The sequence below is a fragment of the Peromyscus californicus genome, unplaced genomic scaffold (assembly GCF_007827085.1).
Source record: "Peromyscus californicus insignis strain IS unplaced genomic scaffold, ASM782708v3 Scaffold_6__1_contigs__length_162567912, whole genome shotgun sequence".
Lineage (NCBI taxonomy): Eukaryota > Metazoa > Chordata > Mammalia > Rodentia > Cricetidae > Peromyscus > Peromyscus californicus.
In genome coordinates this window covers 61,040,548-61,067,223 of record NW_026294584.1, presented here as the reverse complement: position 1 = coordinate 61,067,223, position 26,676 = coordinate 61,040,548, and the positions used below count along the sequence as shown (strand labels likewise).

The 26,676-nt window shown below is 56.4% G+C and overlaps 1 protein-coding gene across 6 annotated transcripts in view; it reads right to left on the bottom strand.

Moving 5' to 3' along the window:
• Positions 1–195: 195 nt before the first annotated feature.
• The window catches only part of Agap3 (ArfGAP with GTPase domain, ankyrin repeat and PH domain 3), a 53,955-nt gene continuing 27,474 nt past the window's right edge, over positions 196–26,676 (bottom strand). Inside the window, exons 8-18 of one of the 6 annotated variants that reach the window (XM_052722301.1) lie at positions 24,901–25,059; positions 21,280–21,372; positions 16,244–16,348; positions 10,789–10,957; positions 7,052–7,219; positions 5,571–5,711; positions 3,830–3,984; positions 3,634–3,724; positions 3,260–3,482; positions 966–1,221; positions 196–835 (exon numbers count right to left, since the gene is read on the bottom strand). In XM_052722301.1, the coding sequence (XP_052578261.1) occupies positions 629–835; positions 966–1,221; positions 3,260–3,482; positions 3,634–3,724; positions 3,830–3,984; positions 5,571–5,711; positions 7,052–7,219; positions 10,789–10,957; positions 16,244–16,348; positions 21,280–21,372; positions 24,901–25,059 (1,767 nt within the window). In that variant the 3' untranslated portion in view covers positions 196–628. Of the gene's footprint in view, positions 836–965; positions 1,222–3,259; positions 3,483–3,633; positions 3,725–3,829; positions 3,985–5,570; positions 5,712–7,051; positions 7,220–10,788; positions 10,958–16,243; positions 16,349–21,279; positions 21,373–21,529; positions 22,450–24,342; positions 24,499–24,900; positions 25,060–26,676 lie in introns of those variants that run through there. The other 5 variants (XM_052722305.1, XM_052722302.1, XM_052722306.1 and 2 more) reach the window with 5 other exon arrangements.

The following is a 26,676-nucleotide window of genomic DNA, read 5'->3' as shown; positions in this document are numbered from 1 at the left end:
AGGACACAGAGCAGAAGTCGAGCCTGTCTCCTGTCATGGACAGCCTTTACTCCATCCCTGCCAAGGAAGCCTGACTAAGGAGGTGACAAAGGACAGCGGGGGCAGTACATCTTCAAAGGGTCTACAAGCAGAAAGTGGGGGTGAGGGTCACTCCGGGAAGGTCGGGGTACTGAGGCACAAAAGGAGAAACGAGGCCACACATACAGCCTGGTTTATTGGCTCATCATACACACACACCACATATATACACGAACATAAATACTCCAATGTACAAATTTTACACGGGACTCACAGATTGGCCCCCCCGTCTCTCATCTGGCCCCCTCATCCTGTATCCTGCCCTTCCCCACTGATTGCAGGGTGAAGGCCTGTGGGAGCTATCATGAGGAGGCAGGGTTCTGGAGGAGGGAGAGGTCCTGCCCCCCTCTCCTCACAGGTACCTCCAAAGGGTTCTGTCCCTTCATGGCACCATAGGGCAGAGGGCTGCACAACACACCCCCGCTCTGCTGCAGCTCAGATCCCAAGCCTCTCCTCCATCCCTGGACCCTTCTCCTTCCCTCCTCTGCTTCTCCATCTGTTCCCTCCAGGCCATGGAGTCCTTCTGGTCCCTCTGCCCTCTTCCTGAGCTTCATAGGAGACTAGGGCTGCGGTGCAGCTCTGCAGAGGGATTGGTGCCGTTGGCAGGCTCTCTGTTGGGGGTGGGTACCAACCCACAGCCCTCCCCTGGGCACCCATGCTGGATCAAGATGTCTGCACACTCCTGGCTGCCGGCCCGGCGGGCATAGGCCAGTGGGGTCAGGCCCCGGGCATCACGGCTCCTCACGTCCACCCCGTACTGTAGGAGAAAGCACATTCACAGTTGGCATATGTAGAAGGAAAGGCCTCAGCTCCCAGGGACGGGAAGAGGCAGCCTCTGAAGGCTGAGGAGGGGGAGACCAGGCCAGGCCAGAGGTACCCAGACTCACCCAGATGAGCAGCTGTGTGAAGACCACATTGGCCATGGCACTGGACAGGTGCAGGGCTGTCCTCCCATCGCCGTCCCCGTACGTCTCGTTCACCTCCTCCTTGGACCCATGGGCCAGCAGCATCACCAACAGCCGCAGGTCATCCTCCACCACAGCCCGGAGTAACTGCTGCCCCAGCGGCACATCGGAGCTTGGCAGCGGGGCCAAGAAGAGCTTCTGTTCATACTTGGCCCGGATCCAGCGTTCCTTCTCCTCTCTGTAAGCACAGGTCCATCGAGGCATGAGGCAAGGAAGGGAGCAGGCATGTAGGCAGGGCACAGGGAGGACCACTGCGATGAAGAGACTGAGGGCACAGGGAGCACCACTGCGATGAAGAGACTGAGGGCACAGGGAGGACCACTGCGATGAAGAGACAGACTGAGGGCATAGGGAGGACCACTGCGATGAAGAGACTGAGGGCACAGGGAGCACCACTGCGATGAAGAGACTGACTGAGGGAACAGGGAGGACCACTGCGATGAAGAGACAGACTGAGGGCATAGGGAGGACCACTGTGATGAAGAGACTGAGGGCACAGGGAGGACCACTGCGATGAAGAGACTGAGGGAACAGGGAGGACCACTGCGATGAAGAGACTGAGGGCATAGGGAGGACCACTGCAATGAAGAGACTGACTGAGGGCACAGGGAGCACCACTGCGATGAAGAGACTGAGGGTATAGGGAGGACCACTGCGATGAAGAGACTGAGGGCATAGGGAGGACCACTGCGATGAAGAGACAGACTGAGGGCATAGGGAGGACCACTGCGATGAAGAGACAGACTGAGGGCACAGGGAGGACCACTGCAATGAAGAGACTGAGGGCATAGGGAGGACCACTGCGATGAAGAGACTGAGGGCACAGGGAGCACCACTGCGATGAAGAGACAGACTGAGGGCATAGGGAGGACCACTGCGATGAAGAGACAGACTGAGGGCATAGGGAGGACCACTGCAATGAAGAGACTGAGGGCATAGGGAGGACCACTGCGATGAAGAGACAGACTGAGGGCACAGGGAGGACCACTGCGATGAAGAGACTGAGGGCATAGGGAGGACCACTGCGATGAAGAGACAGACTGAGGGCATAGGGAGGACCACTGCGATGAAGAGACTGAGGGCATAGGGAGGACCACTGCGATGAAGAGACTGAGGGCACAGGGAGGACCACTGCGATGAAGAGACAGACTGAGGGCATAGGGAGGACCACTGCGATGAAGAGACTGAGGGCATAGGGAGGACCACTGCGATGAAGAGACAGACTGAGGGCACAGGGAGGACCACTGTGATGAAGAGACTGAGGGCACAGGGAGGACCACTGCGATGAAGAGACAGACTGAGGGCACAGGGAGGACCACTGCGATGGAGACTGAGGGCATAGGGAGGACCACTGCGATGAAGAGACAGACTGAGGGCACAGGGAGGACCACTGTGATGAAGAGACTGAGGGCATAGGGAGGACCACTGCGATGAAGAGACTGAGGGCACAGGGAGGACCACTGCGATGAAGAGACAGACTGAGGGCATAGGGAGGACCACTGCGATGAAGAGACAGACTGAGGGCATAGGGAGGACCACTGCGATGAAGAGACAGACTGAGGGCATAGGGAGGACCACTGCGATGAAGAGACAGACTGAGGGCATAGGGAGGACCACTGCGATGAAGAGACTGAGGGCACAGGGAGGACCACTGCGATGAAGAGACAGACTGAGGGCACAGAGGAGCCGCAGGGATACCCGGGCCTTCAGAGGGGCAGGAGGCACACAAATGGGGTGGTATTGAGTAAAAGGGGAGAGACTGAGGGGAGACCACTGGGGCCAGGAGGGATAGGAGAGCAGAGAGGGCAGGAAGACTCCAAGCAGGCCTGAGTGGCAGCTTATCAAGCCGTCTGAACTCTCTGCCATTGGTAGCACTGGAACAAAGCGGGTGACAGCCTGAGAGGGGGCCATGGCCACCCTATCTACCACCCATTCTCCCCATCTCAGCGTGCGGGCTTGGACGCGGGAGCCACACAGTGATATGGGCCCTGCGCATGCGCCTCCTGCTGGCCCCTGACCTGCCGATAAGGGCTCAGAAAAGGCCCTGTTGTTGTGAGGCGCCTGAGTGACAGGCACCAGCAGGGGAGGGACACCCCCAGGGGCCAACCGCCAAGCAGAGCAATGGCGTTTTAACCCTTCTACTGCTACAGGTCCTACCCACCCCACAGCGGGGCCCGGCTGTCCCCCTGGACAGCACTGGAGCAACACTAGCTTACCTGCAGGCTTCGGGGCCCGGCTTCGAGTAGCCATCCAGAGCCCCCTCCCAGACACTGTTAGCCAAGGCATTGCCCATTGCAGTCATGACAGCAAGCAGTTCAGGCGGCCAGTCGTCAAGGTCCAAGGAGCGGACCCGGGACAGGTGAGCCCCCAGGTGTCGGTGGATCCCTGAACACTCGATACACATCAGGGCGCCCAGGTTCAGGCTGGCCCAGTCTGGATCTATGTAGGCAGAGGGAGAAGGAAGGATACAGCAGGTGGCACCCAGAGAAAGGGCCATTGAGGAAGGTCACCCTCCTGCATACTGTCCACCACCCCTTGCCACCTGACCCCCCCCACACCCGGCTCCCAGATCTACTGTCCTCGTACTCACTGGGGGCTTCACAGTCAATACAGAAGCTGTTGCCACGGACCGTGCGGACAGCCTGCACAGCCAGAGTGGTGTTCTGGTTCCCCAGCCGAGTCTGCCGTGAGGCACGAGAGAGAGGACAGCTGATCAGTCCCAAGTCCCCTCCCTGGCTCTCCCCGCAGCCAGGCTCTCCAAGCAGACTCTACCACCCCATGCCAACCTTGTCCTTGGCGCTGCGACAGCCCTGCAGGCTAGCGAGGATCTGGGCCTGCACGCTCTGCACCCATAGCTCCCGCTCTTCTGCTGTTGAGGCCTCGAAGTGCCAGGTCTGACCGGTGAGGGACACCACGACAAACTCAAAGGACTCCTCTGCCTCTGCGGAGACGGCGCGTACACCGTTAGGGCTCTTTGCCGGCACACACACCCAGAGGCACACCACTGCCACAACTCCATCCAGACCCTGCTTCGCCAACACTCATCCTTCTTCCTCAAATATGCCCGGGCCAGCCCTAGGGCCACACACTATTCAGGGTTGTTCACAAGCAGGGACACTGACTGCTCAAGATCAGTATGAGTCCCTGCCCTCCACTTCTAACCACCTGTGGAGTCAGGAAATGGCGGTTGCCAGTGCTTGGCTTCCTGACCACTACCAGAAATGGACACCATGAGGGGGCATCCTGGAGGAAGATGAGCTAAATGTGTGGAGAAGGATGTGGCGGGTGCTAGAAGGCACATGCTGGGCAAGGAGGCGGGTGGGAGCACCATCCGTACGTGTCAGCTGCAGCCTCCTCATTTTGCAGCTCATTAAACCCAATATTCCGGACGGCGTCAGCACAGGGCTCCTGGGAGCTGAGCCCCTCCCCCACTGCCCTGGCATAGACAGACAGGAAGGGCAAGTGGGTGGGGGAAGACACGTTTTCTCCAATGGAAACCCAAGGACATCTGCAGTGGCACACACTGGGGCTGCACTGTGACCCCCGGGATGGCAGTCTCCCACTCTGCTCTGCTCCCCTAGACCCCTTAAAAGAAAGGCAGATCCATTCCCAGTGGCCGCTGGCCCTAACAGCTGCCAATCGGCAGTGTGACTTGTCATGGTGGCTGGAGACACAGTGCTTACATGGCCCTAGGGTGAGCCATGCACTCTGCCAGGGTCATCCCTCCCTCATCCTAAGTTCTTGCTGCTCCTCTGTCCCTGCAACCTCTCCCCTCAGGGAGGCCACACTCCTGGAAATCTTCCCCCGCTGGGTTCCTGCTGAGGACCCCTAAGAGAACTGCTTCCCCAGGTGCAAACTGGTACCTCTTCTCTCCGGGTCCTCCCCCCTTGCTCTCACACTCAGCTTTTAAACTCTGGGAGCTCCTCTACCACTCCCTAGACCACAGTGGACTCTGTGCCACCATGACTTTGTGGTACTGTCTGTCCAGACTCACTTGACCCACACTCATCCCCACAACAGTCAGAACAGAGACGAGAGCTTGCAAGGCCACAGAAGTTACTTATGTGGGGACCAAAAAACTCCCCGAGGGGGTTTGGGAAGACACTGAGGAGCGATGTTACGGTAACAGAGACCGAGAGAGAAAGGTCAGAAGAACATCTTGAGCTGGAACACCTTTGCTCCCAGGAGACCACAGAGAGCACCAGCCAACCCTACACACGAGAGAGGAACCTGTCATGTCCTCAGCACGCATTACACTCATAGCTAACTCAAGAGACACAGAACCAGCCTTGCTCAGCAGGGCTTGGAAGAGCTAATAGGATGGCCTGCTGCCTGCCTTTCTCCAGAACGACAGAAGCAAGCTTGGCTCAACAGGACGGATTCAGTAAGAAGGGTCTAGGTTACCAGAGGGCCGTGAGCTACTTATTTCAGGGATCATTCATAGAAAGTGCTTTCCTACGATGGAAACAACTGTGCTTGGAGGGTACTACAGCCAGGTCCCACTGCCCACCTCTAGGTCCCCCTAACCTTCAGCAGCACTGCTGGGGCCGTCTGGTCGGGGGGTCCCGGTGGTGCTCTTTTTCCGGCGGTGCTTCTTCCGGTTGGAGTGGGGAGATGGGGGAGGCTCCAGCTTGGGGCTGGAACTGAGTACCTCAGCTGGGCCACTGGCTGGTGAGGGGAGAGGTGGAGACGTGTGGGAAGAGGGAGGAGAGCTGGGCACAGGGTGTGGGGAGAGCCAGGCCTGCTCCCTCTAGGTAGGTGTGCAGGGAACCTTCTCTGGGCCAAGGGCTGCCCAGGCCTTCCAGCCCCAAAGATTCCTGCCCCGGAGGTGGAAAACTAAGAAGAGTTGGAAACTTAAGCAGGGCAGGATAAAGGCAGAGGGAGGCATGTGCTTCTGCAGCCTGGAGGGGTGGAAGGCGGCCCAGGGAACTCACAGGGAGCTGAAGCCCCAGCAGCTCCGCACCAAATTTATCCTCAATCACACTCCCCGCTCCTCACAATTAATAGCAGAATTAGAAACAATCAGGGAGCTGCCTAATTACTGTCAATTAGAGCGCGCTAATCAAGCTCCGCTCCCACACCCCGCCCGGCGCTCACCACTAAATGTCAAACTTCATTAGAGGCAGACACACTCCCTCCCTCCCTGACTAACTCCTTCCAGACTCAACAGAGGGGCTTCACCATGCCAGACAGGCCATGGGTCGGTGACCCAAGGGAATGGTCCTGGCTCCCTACTCACTTTTCCCAAGGTGGCCTTGCTCTTGGATGGGGACATGTAAGGATTTTTTTGGCTGTTGTGCACAGAGCAGAGTGGCTGGGCTGTTTGTACTGGGAGGGGAAGGTGGGGTGTGAGTGTCTATGAGGCCTCTGGGAGAAAAGTAAAAGTGCCCCCGAGTGAGCAGGAGCTCAGGAGGGTGGGCAAGCAACGCAGAAAGGGTCTGTGGCCAGAAAGTTACAGGAGGACTGGGGGAGATATTTGGGAAGAGCACTGGAAACAGGGTGGATGAAAGGCAGTCTCCGGCTCTTTGAACAGGACAAGTCCAATCAAGGGAAGCAGGACACGGGAAGAGGCCCTTTCAGGACAAGCCTGCAGGGACTAGGACCCTCTCCACAAGGGCAGGTCAGTGCTGCCCCAGACTTGGCACTGTGTACAGCCCCCAGCCTCCAATCTCCCTATTCTGCTTCTCTGTCCCCCTGCCGAGAGGCTGATGAGCTGACTGTGCAGGGGGCTGATGGGGATACAGGAATGCTACCAGCGATGCTTGGGGCTCAGGAAGGAGGAGCTACAGAGGGCAGGCCTTTAGTCTTGGTTGAGGGTCCACACTTAGGCCTGGGGCCAGAGAAGCTGGTTGCTGGAGAAGGGACTGAGCCTCTGAGGTACCCAGCCCCTGCAGTACAGTATCTGAAACAAGTCCTGAAGGATTCTGCTGGGCCCCACCCCATCAGACTCCCAGATCCTGTTTAAGCAGATGCCAGAAGAGGTGGGAAGCGGCAGAGCCACCACTCACCGGGGTGCTGCATGCTGGCGGGCAGGGCAGCTGCCTCACTCCACTGGTCAGCACTGGAAACCGAGCAGGAGCGCTGGTGCAGCCCCTGGGGGCGCAAGCCAGCCCAGGCTGAGCTGCTGTGGGGGCGCTCAGAATGCAGGGATGCGCTGCTGGCCGAGTGGGGGGCACCTGGGGGAGGGGAAGGATCAGGCTGGCAGAGGGGCAGGTGGGGGCTGCATAGAGATGATGTGCTAAACAAGTTGCAGGGCAAAGTCTGAGTTAACTCCAGCAAGACAGTGACCAGAAAGGAGGTCCTGGGCTTCACTGGGTAGTGAGCCAGGTTCACTGGGGTGTGCCAAGGCCTCCTGCAGCCTCCATACCTGAAGGAGATGACTTCTAGCCTCCACATCCGCCTTTCTCCAAGACTATAAATCACTGTGATTGGGAGCTAGGAAAGGCAGGGGCATGGGGTGTCACATGAGGTCGCCCATATCTGAGGTCTCCTGGCCAAGGCCGAGTGCGGCAACCTGCCACTCCCCTCACTCACACCCCATTTAGGTCCTGCATCTAACATTCCAGTCCGCACGTCATCTGCTCTGCCTCAGCTCTGCTGCCATTCTGACGAGAAAGAAGTGTATCAGAGTCAAGTAATTATGTCTAATTAGTATTAGTAATTATCCTGTTGGGCTGGAGAAAATTAATCTTTCGTTTCCCATCAGGGAAGAATGGCAGAACCAAGGGGAATCCAAGGCTTGAGGAGTTCAAGGCTGGGCGGGCACAGCCCACCATGGGCCCGGCTAGAGGCCTTCTACAGAGCCTGGCAACAGCCACAGAGCCTGTGTCCCTTACAGGGCCTCGGAACCTAAGCTTCTTTCCCCTTCTTCAGTGTCCCCAAGACTCAGGGTGGTGACGAGGCCAGGAGGAAATGGCCCAAGGGACAGCCTAGGACAGGTGGGACAAACCCAAATGGTGTCAGGCCTCCCGAGACGCTCCAGTGTGGAGGTTCAAGTGAAAGCTGATGGTCTGGAGCCAGCCAAACTGGAGGAGGCAAGCAGAGGCGGGCAAAGGGAAATGGCGAACAGCAGGCCTTGCAGCCTGGTAGTCAAGCATGTGGATCCCGTTTCTGGATGTCTAAGGAAGCAGAGACCTGAAGCAGCTGCAAGAGGAAGGGAGGGAGGCCCCTGCTGCACATGCTCTGAGGAGGGGCCCTTCAAGGCAGAGATGAGCATGACGCTACCCTTCTATTTGCCGTAGCTCCCACAATGACTGGGCATGGTAAATGCTTGTAACACAAACATGGTGCCCGGGCTTCAGTTCCCACCCAGGTCTCAGGTCCTCCTGGTACTTCCAGCCCTCCCTAAACCTTGGAGGCTCCTTGCTTCTCCCAACTTCTTCCTAGTCCCTATGCCTCCTGGACTCCAAATAGGACCCCCTAATCCCTTGCCTGGACCAAAGGTATCATAGGCCCAACTTCCTCCCAAGCCCCCCAACCCCACCCTGAGGGAGGAGAGCGCTTTCCCTTTTCTTTGTTAATTCTCCCCTCATTACGCCTGCAATCCCACAATCAGTGTGCACTGTAATTGTCGAATTTGATGCTAATGATTAATGAATTAAACATGGAGCCATCAATTAGTCCTCCGAGGATAATTCTGCATAAAGCAGCGGATAATGTAATTACAGTAACAAAGATAATGAGATGTTAACATCGCCCGGTGAGCGAGAGACATGTGTGAGTGTGCATGAGGGTCGGTGTCAGCATGCGGCAGCGGGAACTCGTGCTTGGGAAGCGTCATCCATGTGTTTCTGTGTGTGGGTGCCGTAATTAGAGGAGCGAGTTGCTGGGGCTCCCTCCTGCATCCCACTGTGGCATCCTAGGTGGAAGCTAGGTGGGTGGGCCCAGGATGGGACGGGACAGGCCAGAGGCATCTTGCTTCTCTCACTTTTGGGGAAATGCCCCAGTTTCCCTCTCACTACCCATCTTCAAGGAAAGGGCGGCTCTTCGGTCACCTTCCTCTTCCCTCCTCCCTCCTGTGGTACCAAGAAACCCCATGATGGGGCTGGCCAGTGAGATGCTGGGAGACAGCCTAGAGGCTCAGCACTAAGGACAGCATGTGAGTCGTTCTTTTTGCCAAGGCCAGGCTCTGCAGCCCACCCTTTTCAGCAGGCTCTCAGCAAATTACCCTCACAGGTGGACTACATCTTCCCTGGCCTGCTTCCTTCCCAGTGCCCACTAGAACTCTCCCTGTACACACTTCAAGAGCTCCCCATTTCTGGCTCAGACGGCTCAAAGGAAGCAACAGGATTTATACACCTACAGAAGGATTTTATAGACAGATTACTTCACCTCTCACAGTCTTTGTTTCCTCATGAAAACAGGACACGAATCTCCACAGCACTGCTGTGGCCCTGGTGCCTGCTTCTGAGACACCCACTGTAATGGCACAGTCAGGTAATGATGATGTCAGGTTCCTCTTTCAGCTCTCCCCACACCTCCAGCCCACTCAGAATGAACCAACTACAAATAAAGTACCCTGCTCCAAACAAGGACCATTCTTAGAGGGTGGTAGAGTATGGCTCAGTGGTAGAGTATTTGGCCTAGTGTGCACAAGGTCCTGGTTCCAATCCCACCAGCATTTACAGTGAACAATTCTTTATTGTTTGGGGTCTGTCTTGTCCATTCCATAGGACTCAGTATCCTTAGGCCCATCAATGTTCTCTCAGTGTCTATGACACCTTCCTATCACGTGACAACAACTCCCTACCTCCTTACATCCTCACCTCCTTACCCTAGGCAAGGTGGCACATCTCGGGAAATCCACATTACTATGAGTGTCCTGAGCAGCAGCTTCAGGGAAAGTTAGGACAATTGAGAACACTGAGCCCTGCAGAAAGGTCCAGGAATCCAGGGCAGCTCTAGGAGCAAAGAAAGGGAGGGAGGGAGGGAGGGAGGGAGGGAGGGAGGGAGGGAGGGAGGGAAAGAGGTCCAGGGAGGGTGAACGGCACTCGGACCTGGGGACAGGTGGCCTTCCGAGACCATGAAGAAGTAAGAGGACAGTCAGGGACCGGATATGCTGCTCTTCCAGAGGACCTGGGTTTGATTCCCAGCACCCACATCAGGTGATTCACAACTGCCTATAACTCCAGCCCCAGGGGAATCTAGATGCCTCTGGTCCCTACTGACACTTGCACTCATATTTGCACAAACATACACAAACACACCCATACATGTGCACACAGCACACACTCCCACACACATAAAGAATATAGCCATAGAAAAGCTGCCTAGACACAATTGTCAGCTTGTGGTCCCTGCTTCTCCATCCCCAGGGGTGGACAGAGGACAGTTCTCCTGACTTCCTGAACCACTGGGTTTAGACCCAGTGCTTTCTGTGCAGAGACCCTGCATCCACTACAGACCTAGGATTACCCAGGCAACTCTACCCCGCTCCTGTGGCAAGCTGAGTCACTGGCCTACCTAGCTAAAACCGCAGGGAGGCAGTCCAAGGATCACTAGCGGTCCTCACACCCTCACACCCTGTCCCAAGGCTCCCAAGCCCCACCTGATAGCCAAGCTCTGCTAGGTATGCACATAGGACATGACTCCTGGTGGAGAGGATCTTCACGTGTGACCTTGGCTGGGGAGCATGTCTGAAGCTCTGATGTCCTGGCTGAGAAGCAGCCTGTCCTGCTACGCCCATTCACACCTACTCCCCCATTTCTAAAACTCCCCACACTCGCCATCACAGCAGCCACCTCACCTGCGCCCCCACCCAGCTGTGTGTTACTCCGCTCCATGGCCAACCCATTGGCACGGGGACTGGTGCCTGGGGCTGTGGCAGGTGTGGCTCGGGGCAGGCGCTTTCCAGGCACTTTCACCGTTGTCCGTAGGAGGTCAATCTCCTTGCCATGGATGTTCTGCATGTAATCCTAGAGGTGCACAGACGACAAAAGATGCATTAGGCTCGGCTCTCCTCGGCAGCTTGTCTCCAGTACTATCTAGGCCTCTTCCCTCACTGCTAACCGGGGTGTGTGTCGATGGGGGGAGGGGGGAGCTACAACAACACACACCTAATCTCAAAAAGCAGGTCTTGGAGGCCCAACCGAGTCTCCAAATCTGGATCACACCCAAGTCTTCACGGTGCCCAGAGGGGTGGAGTTCAGCTAGGAAGATAGGATGAAGGCTGACGAAGGCTCTGGAGCCGAGCGATCGCTGAGGCTCGAGGCCATGGCTTAGGTAGTAAAGAGACAGGCTTAGGGAGAGAGCACCCCTGTGGGTGAGGAGGGGAAACAAGGGACTGATTTAAGGACAGAGCAGTCCCAAGTTCCCACAATGCTCCTATCACAAGCTGGGCACTGAGGAATAATCAGCCCTTAGGACAGCCCCGGAAAACTATTTGCTCAAGTTTATAGGACAGTCTTTGATCCTTTTTGATGGACTTGGGAGTGTATCAACGCACATCATGGATTTTCCATCAGTGAGACCTGTCATCATCAGACTGGCATTTGCCCATCCCTGGGTTGTGTGTTATGCACAATATATCTACAGTTCATTGATCAGTATACTTCAAATCCCAACCAGTTGAGTGAGGTGTTTCCAGGCTCAACTCACGGCAATCCTCCTGTCTCAGTCTCCAGAGTGTTGTTTGCCCTATGTTGGAGATGAAGAAACTGAGGCTTAGGAATGTTAATCTACCCAAGATCACAGTGGGTACTGGAGCTGGACCAAGCCCAGGTCTGCAGATTCCCAAGGCTGTGCTTCCCAGATGACATGCTTAGCCTGCTTGCAGGTCATGACCCCAGGACTACAGAACCCTCTGTCCCTGTAGCTTCTGGTTAAAGCTGGACCCGACCTGGAGCTTCCCACCTCTCTCCAGACTGCTTCGACCTCTACACCCTCATGTCCCTTGATAGTTCTAAGCTCTCCATCTCCAGACTGTATGACAAAATTCCTCCGCTGGTGCTAAACAACTTCCTGAGAGAAGAATCTAGAATTATACTGATCAGACATAAAATCAGATTCTCTCACTGAAGTTCGGGAAATCTTGCACAAGCCCTTTGCCTACATACAGCCCCAGGAAGCCCAGCTGAGCTTGTAGCCATCTTGGTTTTCAAGGTGGGCACTGACACTTTTCCAGGCAGACAATCTTCAGGAAGACCTAAACCCAACCAAGAGCTGCTCCTCCACAGGTGAGTTCAGGGCGGAGCTTTGATCCTTGCCGCCACTGTATCTTGACTCCTGTCTGACTTCCTGCTTTATCCCTTCCTGTGACAAGGCCTGGCTGAAATTCTGTTCATCTCTTTTGGATTCACAGAACAGACACACTTGTTCTGAAGTTCTATTCATCTTTTTTGGAGTCACAGAACAATCTACCAAGAAATCCAAGAGAATAGCCTCCAAACCAGGAGGACTCTGACAATTCTGGCCTCCACGCTGTACATCCAGAGTTCTAGCTACAGCTCTGGGCCTCACCAGCACCTGACTACACCAGATGCCACATTCTGGGCAACTAACATGGGCTCTGAGCTCGGCTGTGCAGAGGCGCGACAGGCCCCTCGCTGCTCCCCGCCAGGGACTGCTTCATCTGACCGTTCTCTGCCTCACCAGACACTGGTGTTGGTCCTCTGGTCTTTATTTTTGTGTTTAGTACGTAACTTCATGTCTCAACCTTCCTCGCTACCTCCATTCCAGGCTTGGTTCTACATGTTCTCATCTGGAGTTCCTGGACATACTCATCTCTGGTTCCTGCTCATCTTCATCTTCAGTCCTTATATATACAACCACATCTTCCATCGTCTGCTCCAGACAACTGCCAACAGCTGGCTGGGCCGAAGGCCCAGCTGTAGTCCCTCTCCTGAGGGAGGGGCTTGGGTTGCTCCAGTTCGCAAGGAGGTCACAGCAATTGTAATAGTCTTCAGGCCCTGCTCAAGCTCTGAGCTGCCCAAAGCTGAGATGTAGCACTAGAAAACGACCCAAGGCCAAGAACAAGAGCTGCACAGAGGGACTCCGTTTAGGGTCAAGGAGCCAGAAGCTAGCTAGCAGAGAAAGGACCGCCCAACTTCTGCATCTGACTATACCATATCCTGTGGCTTGGGCAGGGTGACATCCTCAGAAGTTCGGGCTGAGTGTTGGGCTGCTTGATGCAGCCTGGGCTTGGAGGGCCTGGTGAGGAGCCTGGAGGAGCAGCAGCAGGAACAGGGACCTCAGGCAGAGAGCAATAGCGTTTCCCTCCGTCAGCAGAACAGGGAAGCGTGGTGGTGGCAGCGGCTGCTCAGGAGAGCGGTCACCACGGCTGCCTTTATTACCCACCATCAAACAGCAATTTCTTCCCCAGCCTCCTCGCTAATTACCCAGCCAGCGTTCTCATCTCGTTTTATTACTGGAATTAACAACGAGTTCAGAGCGTGGAAAGCTATTAAGATGTGTGATTAAGCCACATTCAATTAGTTTCTACAAACAATTTAATTGATGTTGCAGATAGAATTAACAGAAGGTGATTGTGTGAATGGCTCCGCTGGCTGCAAAATGGGGGAGGCTGTGGCAGGCTCTCTTGGGCCAGGCGAGACTCGGGCTCGAAGCTTGCGGCCTGCCCACCAACTCATGCTCCACATGCTGGGCCCAGCCACCTCCATTAGTGGAAGAGGCCTAGACACTGTGGTCCTGGTTCTCAGGGGAGACCTGTCCCCTTCAGGAGAAACAGACAGGCCCAATCCTGAGGGAGTCTCTGGTGACTAGAGGCCCTTTCTCTCATTTGATCTTGTCCAAAAGGCTGAGAATCGTCGGGGCCTTTCTTTCACTGTCAAGATTAAGATCCCAGCATCTCAGGGATCCGCGATTCTTGCAGGTTAGACTGCTAGGTCATTGCTGTGCTAACTCGCCCCTGGGTTAGAGGAAGGTGGCAAACAGGAATGGAGGAGAGCAGGCAGCAGCCGGAGATGGCAGGTAAGCCAAAGCCACAGGCCAGATGAGGAGGGAAAGAGCGAGCCCAGGAATGAACCGGGCCTGAGGGCACAGCCTCACAGCTGCTGTGTCCAAGAGGAAGCTTTCAAGGGAACCAGCAACTCTTTGATGAGAAGACTCCAGGGAAGGCCAGGCTGACTGTCTGTCAGTGCCTCCAGACATCCAATGGGAGAGGCCGGCTGTTTGGCTGCCCGACCCAGCGATGCCATTCAGGGTACTAGCCACACAATCCTCACAGAGCCCAAGGGGTCCTGGAGAGTTAGAGCCCGAGGCTAGGCTAATGGGCTGTCACCTCTTCCAGTTCACCCTGCAAGGGCCTAAGGGCAGGTCTGGAAGTTCCTAGCCCCCACATCCTTCACAGGCCCCTGAGTACACAGTCCAGTATGATGAGAAGGACTCCTGGGAAACCTGGATGTCCAGCCAGGCCTCTGGCAGCTTTTCCTGACTCACTCTCTGTTCTGACTTTTTCAGCCAGTCTCAGAGGTAGGTGTTCTTGGCAAGCATTGGCAAATCTAGGTGATGTTGATGATGATGATGGATCCACATCATGCCTCAATTACTAGCTGGGTGGCTTGAACATGCCACAAACCTACCAGCTGGGGCTGTAGAGGTAATGTCCTTACTGCCTTCCCACTTTCCTTCTGTTCCTTCTGGTTCCCAAACCAGAACCTAGCTTGACACAACTGACCCGTTCCCCTCCCCCCATGTTTCCATCCCTCCTCTTCATCCTGGCTCTTCTCACTTTCTAGTACAAGGAATAGCAGAAGGGATTAACCCCACACACAGCCATAGTTGCACAAACAGAGAGACACTGTTGAGGATGCAGGCAGGAGGCAGCTGAGGCCACCCACACAGGAGGGAGGCAGGTGTCCTAGTCAGCCAGTTCTCAAGCTCCTTGGTCCAGATGTAAACATCCAGAGAACATATGCCAACCTGCCCGGTGGACTGAGGGTGAAACATGACTCATGAGAGTTGGCAGGTGCTGGCATGCTTCTGGGCCTCAACACTCGGCCCAGTTCCTCCTGCAACTAGGGAGGACCCCTCAGCTCCCTTTTGTAGGGAGCACCCTGAATCTACTGTCTGTCTAGCACACATTCCTCCAGCCCTCCCCGGGTGCAGGGCTCCATGGTGAGGCCCTGTACCTGCAGAGGGCACTGTTGGCCTAAGACACCTTCTATCTCTGCAGCCAGTGCCACCTGAATTAGCCAACTGCTTCCTACTGTCTTCTGAGGGCTGGGAGAAGGCTGAGGGCTGGGAGAAGTAGGGTGGGTCAAGGTGACAAGACAGTCTACTGTAGGAAATGGATGTGGGCCCCTCATCTCTCAGGGAACTAAGAGGATTAACTTAACCAATGTTCCCTGAGCTAAGGAGAAAGGCCAGTACCCCCAAGGAATCAGAAGAGGGGAAGATCAATGGGCATCGCAGGCTGCAAACTGCCCTGAATGGAAACCTCCCAAGGCTGCTCTGCCCAGGCTCATATCCACACCAGGTCTCTTTCTCTGGAGGGTTTCTGTGGAGGCCTCTTAGGACCAGGTAATGGCCAGGAAATGCAAACCCTGGAACCTGTCGAGCAGGGCCTCCCTGACATCGCGTGCAGATTTGAAGATGGGTTAGGGACCCTCTGAGGCAAGCCCGGAGCCTCTGGGCGGGGGCTGAGGGGAGGTGGGGCTGGCCCACGTGCTGTGCTCGAGGGGCTTCACAGGAGAACTCATTAGCCCCACAGTGGGGTGGTGACAGAGATGGATTCTGGTGACAGCTGTGTGCTGGAGCCACGCAGTGAGGGGAAGAGAGGGAAGGAGGGTAGGGAGAGCTGCCACGGGGCCACATTAGGATCATCGGAACACCCACGCCCCCACTTCTGGGCCACGGGCGATGTGCTCTCCAGACCCTTCTACTCCTCCTAGACCCAACTCAACAGCCTGGCTCAGCCATCATCCCCGGGCCAGGAGCCTAGTGCTCCTCACTGCCATGGCCAGCTTGTTTGGCAGTGTCCATGCCCTTGGCCACAGAAGTTCTACAGTCACATGGGACACAGAGCCCGGCTGGCAAAGGAGGGTTAAGCTGGCCGCAATCGCCCAGCAGCAGCAGCTTAGCATAGCTGGTGGAGAGCTTGCTTTACAGGAAAGGCAAAACCCGGGTCCTGTGCTCTTCCCAGACTACTGAAGTGTGATGCATTCTCAAAGGAAACCCCAGGAGCTCACCAGGAGTCCTTGTTCTGTCTCGTCCCCTCATCCCCACCCTTCCCCTAGACTCACGTGCAGGCTGGGATGGTAAGTAAGCAGCCCGTTGTCACAGAGCGTCACATACTTCTTCTTCCACTCCTTGTTCAAGGACTTGCCACTCCTTTTTAGCAGGATCCCCTAAGAACAGAGGTACAGTTACGGACCAGGAGTCAGCCTGTGGAACGCTGTCCCCCAAGGTCAGGCAGGGTTCAGACCAGACACCAGCCCTAAAGTCTCGGAGTTCTGTTGCCTGGGACCTGATTTGAGGCCAGGAGCCAGCCTAGCACAGGAAGGTCATTATGTGATTAAGTAACTCAAGGCCCACCCTATTTTCTGCTGAAAACACTGCATCTGAGCAGACGGGCTGAAGACCTGCAGGCGCCCTAGGCCGAGCAGGGAGACATTTTCCCACAGGCGTGGCTTTCACTGGCCATCCAGGGGGAAGCAGTTTGAACCACTGTTAATCTAGACGGCTCTATGAGAGAGAAGGAAGGCCGCAGAGGCTCTGGTCTTCTGCTACCTGAGGGAGCTCCAATATACGACAGAAACATGTCCTAACCGCCCCAACAACGCCCCAGACCCCATCCTAGGCACCAACAAGTCCAAGCCTCCCGTCTCAGCCACCAAACGTCCTGAGTAAATCAGTGAGGTAGCCTTTGCCCCCCAGTACAGGGGGCTGATTTGTAGGCGCTCTACCACCAAGCTATATCCCCAGTTTTCTTTTCATAGCAGGCTCTGACTAAATTGCCTAGACTGGCTTCAAACTCACTCTACAGCCCAGGTGAGCCCAGAACTGATTATCCTCCTGCATCAGCCTCCTGAATAGCTGGGATTACAAGCCTACACCACAAGGGCTGGCATGATATGCTCTTCAAATGTGCAGGTCCAATAGGCAGGGATAAGAGCAAGGCCCAGGAGACAGGGACATCTGTGTGGGTTATGTTTGCTAATAACTCTCGGCACCCAGCACGACACCTGGGCCATCACAGATACTCAGAAGTCTGTTGGGAGAACCGGAGAAAAAGCACCCTCCCCCCAAGACTGTGCTGTGCGGCTGTGCGGAGATGAAGACAGCACACAGAACCTGATGGGTAATACCCACGCACAGCACCCTGGGAGAAACCTACCCTTCTCACAGTCCCTTAAAGAGGTCCCAGCACTGCTCCGAATCACTCCAAGACCACTGCATAGGAAGACAGCTGGGAGCAGAGGCACTACAGATGGACACCAGGTGGCTGGTCCCTCAAAGCTCCCAACAGTACAGGTAGGAAGAGGCATGTGGTTAGACTCCCAGACTGGGATTTGGTGGGAGAAGTTATGATAGACATTTCTGGCACAACAGGAAGGTATATTCTGGGCTCCCTGTGGGGACAAGGGTGATAATGCACATATGTGGAGGCAAACAGTGGGGCCTGCCCTCAGCTAGCCAGTAAAACAACCATGGAGGAATACCAAAGAACAGGCCAAGTATCAGATTCAGCCACACCCTTCCCTCTGAGTTCTTCTTGATCTAGTGGATGAGATTAGAACACGTAATTAAGGGGTGAGGATGGTGGCACATGCCTGTAGCCCCAGGGCTTAAGAGGTTGGGGCAGAAGGCCAGTAAAGGTCCAGCCAGCCTAGATTACATAAAAGGGGATTTAGGATTTACAAGTGTTCTCACCCCTGGCCACTAGGGGGCGAGCTGGAAGTTGAGGAAGGGTGCTCAACCAGGGATGCCTGAACGAACAGCTTTAGTTCCCAGCTCCTACTTTTCAACATGTCTCACATCCTTGGTAACTCCCCTCCTTCCTCCTCCTTCTACCCCCAAGAGACAAATGTCACCACAGGAGATGCAATGGTACTCACAGCACCAGGACATCCTCCTGATGGTGAGACTTTACCCTCAAAGGGAAGAACTTCTGAAGACAGACTGGGGTAATTTTTAAAAGCCATCGGTTCCCCGGTCATATCGTCTGTGAAGGGACCTGAGAACACTGCCTGGTGCCCTGCTGCCTGTGGCTGGCGTGTCCCTGCCATAGGACACAGGTAGAAGCAGAGGAGAGCCAAGTTACTCCCTCTCCCTGACCCACAGCAAGGGCCCCCAAGGGCAAGCAGCTTCTGAGGACAGACCGCCATCAGGAAAGCAGAGGGGAGGCCATCTCCTGGGAGACCCTGGGGGACACACAACTTTCTAGATGTTCGGCATCACAGGGCTCTCCTCTCACTCAGCCTCGGGGTCCAGGCCTCTCACACCTGAACCCTGCACTCTGTCACGAGCTGTGGGCCACTGCCTCTAAGCCCCAGGCCCAGATCCCCTCCCTGCCACCAGCTGGCTAGGAACATCCAAATACCACAACAGCTCTGAGCCTGTCTGGGTCAGAGCAGCCTTAAGACCACGGACCTACCCAGGTCCTCCTTCACCTGGCTAGGAGGTCAGAAGTCGGACTGCAGCGGAGGCAGCCCGGGAGGCGGAACCCTTTCCGCCCAACAGAAGACGCGGCTCTCTTCCACTTAATGAGGCTCGTTAGCAAAGGACGTGGGCGTGGCGCCCAGGGCTCGCCAACAGGCTAGAGGGCGGTGGAGCGACCCTGGCCTCCACCCTCCACCCAGCCTTGCTGCCCCCACCCTCCAGTCCAAGTTCCACGAGGGAGAGAAGCTGCGGGGTTCCCGCTCCCTCCCTGGCCGGCCGGCTGCGCACCACGGAGCAGGAAGCAATCTGGGGCGGAATGGGAGCGGTGCGGAGGCGACAGCCCCCAGAGGACCCGTTCCCGCCGCCGCCTCCCTCCCAGCTCCGCCAGCCGACTTAATTGCGGAGTCCGGATTGATTGGGAATGCAAATGGCAACTGAAATGCAATCTCCACTCCCAGCAGGAGCTAGGGGGAGGGGAAGAAGCCGAAATGGGGAGCACGGGACAGGAGGGCGGGGAAGGGGAGGGGCCATGAATGTGGCGGAGTGAGACCTGACCGCTGGTGGTGACATCGGAATACACCCAGGAGAGGCACGAGGGTGCATCTGAGGAGAGCTTTGGTCCCCCTCCCTCATGGGCGGGGCCTCCATAATGGGCAGCAGCCCCCTCCCAGGTGGACACACAGATGAACGACCTCATCTCCAGCACAAAAGACAGTTACCAGGCCAGACAGCTACCAGGGCCTCAAGGCAGGAGGGGCCCTTTCCAAGAAGCTCAGAGAAAGTAACACCCAAGTGACCACCTGACTTCCAGGCTGCAAGTTGACAGGACCCTCTCCCCACTCCACCCCTGCATGTAGGGGACTCAGAGAACAATCCAGCCTCCAGCTACTGCAACCCCCAGACAGGAAATCGAGTGGGAGCCGAGGCAAGGAGTGTTCTCATTCACCCTTCCAATGTGTTTGGGTGTGTGTGATACCACCACCACTCTGAAAGCACCTGTCACCCTCACCCTCCCACTTCCACACAGCAGGTGACTAGGCTGCGTCCACAGTGCTCCAGCAACAGAGCCTGGACTCCTGGGATGCAGGCATCAACGGTCCTGTGTCAGGATTCTGTGGACACAGGACCACACAGGCATCCTGGGGACAGGAAGGAGGGGACCCTCACTGCTGCCATTCTGTGCTCCCAGCCCTTTCAGTGACTCCCTCCCGCAAGACCGACCCGATTGGAACGGTCCCTGCCAGACATAAATTCTGTCAACAGAGAGATCAAGAAGAGAGCAGGAGAAAGAACAGCGTGGGCCATGTGGCTCCACCTCCTTCTCTGGGCCCTCAGAAGCCTCCTGGGATGCTCTCTAAACACACCTTCACAGAGCATCAGCACCCCTCCCCCATCTTAACCCAGGATGCAGACAGAGGGACTGGCCTGCCCCAGTAGCTCACACTGCCAAGGGACCCACAAGTCCCTGGAAGGGTTAAACGTGCCTACAGGCCCTGGCCAAATTCAGCTCTAGTGCTCTGGCCACACCAACCTCTTCTGGGGCCAAAACCTGGCAACATGTCCCTCCGCAGCCACCAGATACTCAGGAGATCTGTACCACACCAGTACCAAGAAGGGTCCATCTGGCACACTCCGAGCAGATGCCCGCTCACTCAAATGTCACCCCCTGCACTCGGCAGCGCTAGCAAGAGCTCCTATTCAGCACATGTACTACCCCCTTCATCAGTCCACGCCTTTTCCGGCACCGGCGCCCCCATTAGGCCTGGATGACCTAGTGCTCTCAGGGAGTGAGTGACTCGGAAAGGGGGGGGGAGAGATCGGAAGTGACAGCTCTACTACATGTTTTCTTTAGAGGAAGGTACAGAAATCCACATGCTTTCTTGATAAATACATCTCATCCCTCATCAAACAAGTTTCCATTTGCACAGAGAATAAGTGACCATGGAACGCCCAGCCCTAAACGAGACATCTATAACACACCCACACTTAACGCATAGGGAGCATGATGCAAGAGGAACAGAAAGAGTCTTTCTAAGAACCAGATGACCAAGATAGTGTCTTCTGGACAGGGATGCTGCTGAGGGAGGAGACCAGTTTTCTTCAGGGATGAACTCCGACAGGCTGCTGACGTCGAAGCAGTGAGCCTTAAGCCCATAGACGTACAGGCAGCAGTAACTTGAATCAGTATGTGAGAAAACAGAAAAGGAACAAGAGATGCGCACAGCGGTAAACTGTACCAGTAGATCCCGGATGGGAGCATCCCTCAGCACTGCCTCTTACTCTGCTCCTTTCTGTCTGCCTTGTGTTTTGTAGCTGAGACTGCCCCCAGGATTCCTTACACAACCCAAGCTGGCCTCCTGCCTATGCCTCCCAAGTCCTGGGGTTACAGACATGTGCCACCATGTCCAGCCCTCAACTCTTTTCCTTAGTCCAGGGTCCGGGAGGCCGCCTCCTCTCCAGGTGGTACCAAAGAACCATCAGGTTTGGAAGCCAACTGAGGGCAGCAAGTGGCTCTCTGCTGCTCTCTGGTGGTGACGAGGAGGAAAGACAGCTGTCTAGGGACCCGGTTGTGGACCTCGAGCTTCAGACCAAAATCACCTGTCCCTTGGTACAAAGGTCGGCCAGGCACGCCCTGGGGAGACACACATCCTGGGCCAAGGGGAGACAGAGTGCTGACCTGCTTGATGGGGATGGCCCGGCCGCTACCAATGCTGTCTACTTTGCTCTCAGCAGCCTTCTTCTCCCGGTCCAGGTCAGCACCTTTTCGAGACTGAAAGAGAAAAGAGGTGGAGTGTTAGAGGTCTGGGGCCTTTTGGGGAGAACAGCCCGCTTGCAGTTCCCCACCATCCCATATTCCTCCCTCTCCTGGGCAGCCCTAGCTCTGGGTCGGGCCTGGGCGGCGGGTCGGGAAGGAACCGAGACACGAGTATTCCAATGGGTTTATTCTTACACACGGCACCATACAGAGCAGCACAGGTCACTGAGCCGGGCCCGCCCCTCACAAAGAGCAAGGACGTGAAATACGGAGGAGGGCGCGATTTGAGTACGCAGCCCGGGGACTGGAGTGTAAGTGAAGGGAGGGGCGAGGAGAGGTGGCCCGGTGGGGCTGAGGGCTGGCCAGGAGCACAGGGCACGACAACCAGGGAGAGCGAAGTCCGGAAGTGAGCGGGCAGGTGCTCGTTTGCGGCACAGACACATGGCACCGAGCGCGTCGGTGTGGCCCGAGGGGCACAGTGGATGGAGAGAGAGAGGAGAGAGGCCAGAAGAGGCCCTACGCCCTGCCAAGCTCCTGGGGCAGAGTCCACCCAAATGCGGATCCTAGGAAACAGGGGAAGGGGCCAAAAAGAGGGGGCAAGGCAAGCGCGGTGGCGGCGGCGGCTTCCGGAGCAGGAGCAGGAACGGCAGAAGTCCATGCAGGAAGGAGCAGAGGAGGGGAGGGGCAGGAAAGCTCCCCCCAGGAGCAGCTGGGCCAGCGGGCTTGAGTGCCCCCGCCCCTCTGGGCCTCGTCGCTCTGGCCGGCCGGCGTGGGCCGAGCTCCCTTCTTCTCCATTCAGCGAGCCTGGCGCAGCGTCCAGCCGGGCCTGGTCCCCCGGCAGCCCCCAGCGCGGGCTCCGGCGTTCCTAGCCTTCCCTGGGGGTGGGGTTAGTTACAAAGGTTCCTGTGGGTCTCTGGAGCGGGGAGCTCGGCGGCCGCTTCTCATCTGAGAGCAGTCCCAGGGCCCGGCCCGCCTCCGGCCCCGCACAGGGGGAATGTCCAGAGGTGCTGTGTGTCACCACCTGGTCTTCTAATTTGGAAGGAGTTGGAAAGGCCTTTTTGTTGATGAAAAGTTGGAAACAGTGGCACATATCTGCAAATATCGAAAGAATAAAGATTTTGGCAAGTTATACTTAAGCCCCGCAAAAGTCGGTCAGCACTGGTGAGGGCAGAGACCCAGGCGCCTGGGGAGAGGCGGCGGCAGCGGGATGAAGAGGAGGAGGAGGATCTGAGGAGGAGGATTTGAGGAGGAGGAGGAGGAGGAGGGTGGAAAAGGAAAGGAGGAGGAGGAGGAGGCCGCCAACTGCTGGGCATTTGTGGCCCAGCAGTCCATGTCAGCAGGGAATGTTCTCCACTCTGCTGCCCGGGCCCCACCCCTCCTGTTTTCCCAGGTTGCCAGAAGCCAAGGCACAGGGTCCGGACAAAGGAATGCAACTGCAATGTGTGAGAGAGCCCAGCAGGGGGAGCACGAAGAACTGGGCAAAACTGCTAAAGATTAAATTGCTGCCCAGCAGCTCCACAGACAACACCTGCCTCCAGACCCCTCCGGGGCTAAAGCCCTCTGCCCCTTTGGCCCCAGGAGGAGGAAGGAGGATGGAACTGTTGTCACTGGGTCTCCAGACTGAATTGCTGATCAGGATAAGTGTGATGAGCCCTACCCCCAGCCAGGCTGGTAAGCCAAGGGGCTGCCAACAACCAGAAAACCCCAGGAGCCCAGAGTGGCACCTCCCCATGAAGGATGGGAATTGGAACCAGGGCAAGAGTGGCAACAAATGAATACATGGAGTCATGAAGGGGAGACTGGGGACATCACAACCATGCCCAGCGAGAAGTCACCAGTCACAGAACAGGCAGCACACAACAGGACCTCCTGGAGCACGCGTAACTCCTCCAGGAAGGATGAAGGAAGGGTGGCCCCAACAGCAACGATGGGGTGAATCCCCCAAGATACACCCATAGAGCTGAACATGCCTTGAGGCTGTCTCAGGGACAATGGCGCAAGTGAGGTCACCATGGAAACGATGGAAAGAAAAAATAAGGTTGCCACTGTGAAGATGGAGAAAATGGAAGGGCCTGGAGGGAAGGCCGTGCTCGAAGCAGCAAGGGGTGTGGTGGTGCAAGGCAGCACAGCTGAGGCAGGCAGGCAGCAGAGTACACATGGAGGGAGCCCGAAGGTACTGTGGCGAGGAGGCCAAGCAGGGAGGCAGGGATGCCCTGACGTTGAACCAGCCAGTGGGGGAAGATGGGAGGATGTTAAGAATGGAATCAAGGCAGTGGATGATTGAGACACAATGTTGATGTTGGGGACTGGGCTGTGGAGGGTGCCCATGGTGTCACTGGGACATAGGCACCCAAGGGCTTTATAGCAGCAGTAGCGGCAGCAGGTGTGGACATGAGCAGGCAGCCACCAAGACTCTGCATATCTCAATGGATGGAACAGAACAGAAAGGAGAAGCTGTGGGTCTGCAGGGTTGGAGCTGTGTAAGCACAGTGTGCCCCAACAACAGCAGCGGTAGCCGTCAGCAGAAAGAGGCCAGTGAGCGCGCACACCAGGAGCCAGCAGACAGAGGGATGCAGGGCAGAGGTATGTCAAGCAGGGTGGATGTGAGAATGGAGGACAGAGGCCCAGGGGCACTGGCTCTGTCTGGGCAGGGTCCAGAAAGTCTAGCCTGGCCAGCTGGATACAGGCCCAGGCCAAGAGCCAAGCCCTGGCTCTCAGAAAGAGGTGGGGGTGATGCAGAGGGACGGGCTGCTCACCCACCTTTTGTCTGCCCACAGCTCCTGGAACAGTCCAGCCAGAGCCCCACAGAAGGGCCACGGCCAGGGCAGGGAGGGGCACGGTGTGTAAAAACTGGGATGGGGAGTGGTAAGTTCAGGGGCCAAAGAGCTGAGGGGTTGGCCCTGAGCAGGGAGGCTCAGTGGAGCCCGGGTAGGGGCATGAGGTTGGTGGGGAAGGGCAAGGAGCTCACAAGGAGACAGGACAAACCTGAGCGGGAGGCACGAGGCAGCGTGGTGAAGCCCAGGAAAAGATGGCTAAGCCTTTGTTAAACCAATCACAGCGGTGGGTGGGAAGCATGAATGTTCCCCTCGGCAGTGGGGTAACGGAAAAAGAGCCGGAAGGCGGCGGACGGGGAGGCCTGGCTGGGACTCTAGCTCGGCCAGCTAACCCTCTGTGTCGCCTTGGGCAAACAGCCTTCCGGCCTCCGGGTCATTAGCTGTTGAATCAAAGGGGGTCAGGGAAGTTAGGCCACGAGTTCAAAGATCCCTTCAAGCTGATACAGAAACTCTAGGGTTTGGGAGGGAGGCTTCAGGGGGTGAGCATGTGCACAGGGGGAGGGTCTGAGGGAAGCCCCTCCTGGGCCCAGAAGGATGGCCTGGAAGATGCTTCGGGTCCACTGAGGAACCTCGAGGAGCCCTGTGTGTCTAAGTGCGAGAGAGACTGCATCCTCTTGACCTGGGGCTGCCTGCCCTCCTGTTCGGGAGCTCGGCGCAGCCCTGCCTGCGCAGTGATGGCAGCTGGGCAGGGAGGAGGACGGGCACGTACCGTGAAGATGTTGGAGCGCCTCTTGGACTGCTTGCGGATGGGCGTGGGGGTGGAGGAGGCAGCGATGGTCTCGATGCGCAACTCCCGCTGGCTGATGCTGGGGGTGGAGGGGACTGAGGACGAGTAGTCACTGAAGGCGCTGCTGCCGCCATTCGTGGCCTAAGAATAGAGAGGGCTGCTGAGCGTGACTTGGGCAGGGGGTGGACAGCACGAGAGGCAGCAGAAGGGCCACCGGCTCCGAAAGGTGGTACTGAGGGGGGCTAGCACGTCCTGGAGGCCAACAGAATCCAACTGCTAGCTACCATGAGGAACTTTACATCTTTGGTCTGGGGCTCTGGAAGGGACTGGATGGGGATGCTTCTGTGCCAACCTGAGAACTATATCGGGGCACAAGCTAACATTCCAAAATCAGGGACACAGCCTGAAAGTGAACAAGCAGTGGCATCATAGTTTGCAGGTGGTCTGGGACGAGAAAGTAGGTCACCATTTCTGAATCCGCAAAATCGGGGGCAGAAGGGCCGAGGGGGTTGGGTTCCCTGAGCTGGGGCTGGGCTCAGGGTGTTGGGTAGTCTCAGGTTTACTTTGACAAAGTGTATGGCATAGAACAGCATCGGGAAAGCATCAGGACCAGTCTGAGGTATAGTGCAGAACAGAGCAAAGGCTGCCGCGCACAATAAGCTGCAGGTGGGGATGAAAGAGGAGGAGAAAAAGAAAGCCAAAAACGTTTATAGGATGGAGACAGAGCACACAGAAGTGTCTTCCCAGGACCAGAAAGATGGTGCGTGGAAATCGGGCCTCACTAGAGTGCCAGGCCCCATCTCCAACACTAAACGGACCAAGGGACTGCAATGTACTCCTGGCCTCAGCAGCCTCCCAAGGGCAGGCCCACGGCAAAGGGGCAGGGTGTGACCTTGGCCCTGTCTGGTGGAGGGTAGGTGTACCACACAAAGATATAAAGACATTCTTCTCTGCCCCCTCCTTCCCCTCTCCTCCCTCCTCTTTTCATTGAGGAATGGTGTGAAGAATCCTTGTGCCCTGTCACAAGTCCTAAGAAGAAGGGTCCTGGCACTGTAACCAAGCTGTCATTAGAAAGCATAGTGGCTGATCACTAACCACTGTGGATGACTCTGGGCTTGCAGCAAAGGGCGGCGAGGCAGGGCAGGAAGGGTATGCAGCTATGGAACCAAGCACTGGCCCACATGTCAAGTGTCAGACACCAACCCTGGACCAGGCCCAGACACAGACCAGTGTCCAAATGACACAGTAGGACATGCAATGGCAGGAGCAATCTGCACATTCCGAGTGAAGCTGAAATCCAAGCACCCTCATGAGGATGTGCTGCTCTTCCAAGATAAAAACACTGCCACAGGGCACAGAGGGCTAGTCTTAGTGCCCAGTGGGCCTGGGGCTGTTAGCCACTTCCTCCTCTCTGGGAAGAAGGCATTGCACCTGCAACCATGTGGAAGTGTTTGTCCATTAGAGAAGACAGGGTCAGGTCTGCCTTAAAGAGGAGTGGTGAGCACACCAGAACTTTCTTTCCTTTCTGTGCCTGCTACATAAGGTTTCCTTAAGCAGTAGCTTAGGAGACCATTTAAACGGAGTTCACTAGAGCATGTGTTTGTGATGTCTTAGCTAAAGTAGTTGGGGCGGGGAGAAGACAGTGGAGTGAATAGCACAGAAACTGGGACAAGGGGCAGTCACCACAAGGAAAAGGCCAGACCAAGGCCAACCATGCAGACTACACAGAACTGGAGCCACAAGCAAGGTTACGAGTTT